The sequence below is a fragment of the Penaeus monodon genome, chromosome 29, assembly GCF_015228065.2.
Source record: "Penaeus monodon isolate SGIC_2016 chromosome 29, NSTDA_Pmon_1, whole genome shotgun sequence".
NCBI lineage: Eukaryota > Metazoa > Arthropoda > Malacostraca > Decapoda > Penaeidae > Penaeus > Penaeus monodon.
Window position 1 is genome coordinate 37,852,940 of NC_051414.1, and position 2,197 is coordinate 37,855,136.

A 2,197-nucleotide genomic window follows, 5' to 3' on the forward strand; every position below is an offset into this window, starting at 1 on the left:
TTGTCAAATCCTCAATTCACACTTCATGACACCACAGCAGTCATGTTCACTGACTCCCGCCTGGTTGCTGTCCTTGTTGCTGAGTTTGCTGTTGTCCTTGTTGTGTCTGGGTTGTTTGCTGTGTCTGCAGGGCTGATGTCTGTATTCTGACGGGACTCTGCGTGGGTGTCCTCACTGCTACAGACATGGGCTGGCCCTGAAGTGCTGCAGACACCTGTGACAGGATTGCTGGGTTTGTCATCTTGCCAGCCTGCAGTGCCAGAGCTGAGGGGGAGGAACGTTCGCCAGCGCTAACACGGATGCCTGAATTGCCTCCTACCACAGACGACCCAGCAGATACAACCTGGAATCATATTCATATTTTAATATTCTCACTATGTCAATCTGCATCTACATTTTCATTTATGGTGAGCCACATGGAGAGTTATTACATGCACAGCATATAATAGAAATACACTTATTAGTTTCAGAAAACTAAGTAAAAACAGGAATGGTACAATTTGTCTGCCCTACTCACCAAAAAATGGAAAACAGAAAAAAAATATTTCTATTCTAAAACACGGGAAGTAACTTGTCTGATCTAAATTGCATTTTACAATATTTTAATGGTAACACTATTGATAAATATAATTCCAATAATCAATTTGCTGTGGTGCAAATGTGGTCCATGCATATTACCTGAATGGTCTGCTTTATGGGTTGGGGCTGGTGCTGGTGAGAGGCAACAGTCATAGGAACAAGCTTCGTGCTATGTGAGGTGGTAATTCCCTGGGCACCAGATGCTGTTACATTTGTCCCTGATACACTTCCTCCTGCTACTGCCTTCCCTACAACTGTGCCACTTACTGTCCCACCCTTCAGAGAAGAAGACATTGAATGAATGCACATGGAACGGCCAATATTCAGATCTGTTTTCGTATCCACAATCATCACAAGAATGTTGAATTAACCCTTTGGTTTGCTTGTTACTTTGTGTACAAGTGAAGCATGCAAGAGTCTGAGTGCAAACATTTAGCATTCATACATTGCTGAGAACAATCGTAAGGACTTGTGTTATGCTGAAAGTTATATTGTAGTCATAATGTGTTGTATATAAAAAAAAGGCATTTGACATCACTTCCAACATTACCTGTGTAATGTGTTGAATGGTCTGTGGAACCTGCTTAAAGACCTGCTGTATCTGCTGAACAGTGACATGGGACATCTGCTTCTGACTGCCACCTTGCACTATCTGCACTGTGCTCAGACCAGTGCCACCAACAGCTTTCCCACCCAATTGTAGGCCAACAGCACCTTTCACCCCGACCAACGATCGTTGCTTAGCTAACAACTGTTGTGGCAAGGGGATATTACGTACAGTCTGGAATGAAATTGCATCTTCAAGTTTAAAACACTAGATCCATAAGCACAATACAATACAGGAGACAGGAGTCAGGGTAGTCACATCAGGACTGAAGCCAGCTTTAATGCTTACCATGTCAAAATGATAGAAAATAGTTGCTACTGGTAGTAAAGTAATGAAAAAAATTGATATTTTAAAAAATATTGAGGAGGATATATTTGGAGCACATGTCACAGTACACTGACTAGGAAGTATGGAAAGCCGAGATGGTAAAGGGATGCGGAGTAGAATTCTTGTGGAAAAAAGAAAGAAAAAATCCATGTAACAGGTTACATGCAATAACATTTTATTGTAATAACTTATGTTCTGTATATATAAATTAGGAATTATACTGTCCTTGAGTTCCCCACATCTGTTGAAGAAATACTGGATTTTGCACTTTCTTATGTCAAAATGCAGTACGCATGATGATTATGCACAGGGTGCTGGTAAGCACTTATTACGCATATCATATATTTCATGAATTATATAAATCATATTAATCTTATAAAAATAAGGATACTCTAAAACAACTTATATCAATAAAACTCGTTGGTTCTCACGAACCTGCTGTGTGGTGTTAGCCTTTGCTACTGTGGCAGCAGTTGTCACTCGGGCTTGAGGGAGTGTTACATTTATAGCTGAAGCAGGAAGTGTCACTGATGTAGGTGTGTGCACTAAGGTGGATGGAGCACTGACAGTCTTCACAAGTGTGGCTACAGGGGTGCCACCTCCACTCGCCCCACCTTGCACCTGTAGACCTGCTAGTAACTGTGCTGATGGTACCTGCACCTTCAATTATGGAAAATATCTGGT

The 2,197-nt window shown here is 41.4% G+C and overlaps 1 protein-coding gene across 1 annotated transcript in view; it reads right to left on the minus strand.

The window, feature by feature from the left end:
* The window catches only part of LOC119592240, a gene marked incomplete at its 5' end in the record, with an annotated part of 8,565 nt that overhangs the window by 804 nt on the left and 5,564 nt on the right, over positions 1–2,197 (minus strand). Inside the window, 1 exon segment of the mRNA XM_037941072.1 lies at positions 1–343. Coding sequence (XP_037797000.1) covers positions 47–343 — 297 coding nt within the window. The 3' untranslated portion in view covers positions 1–46.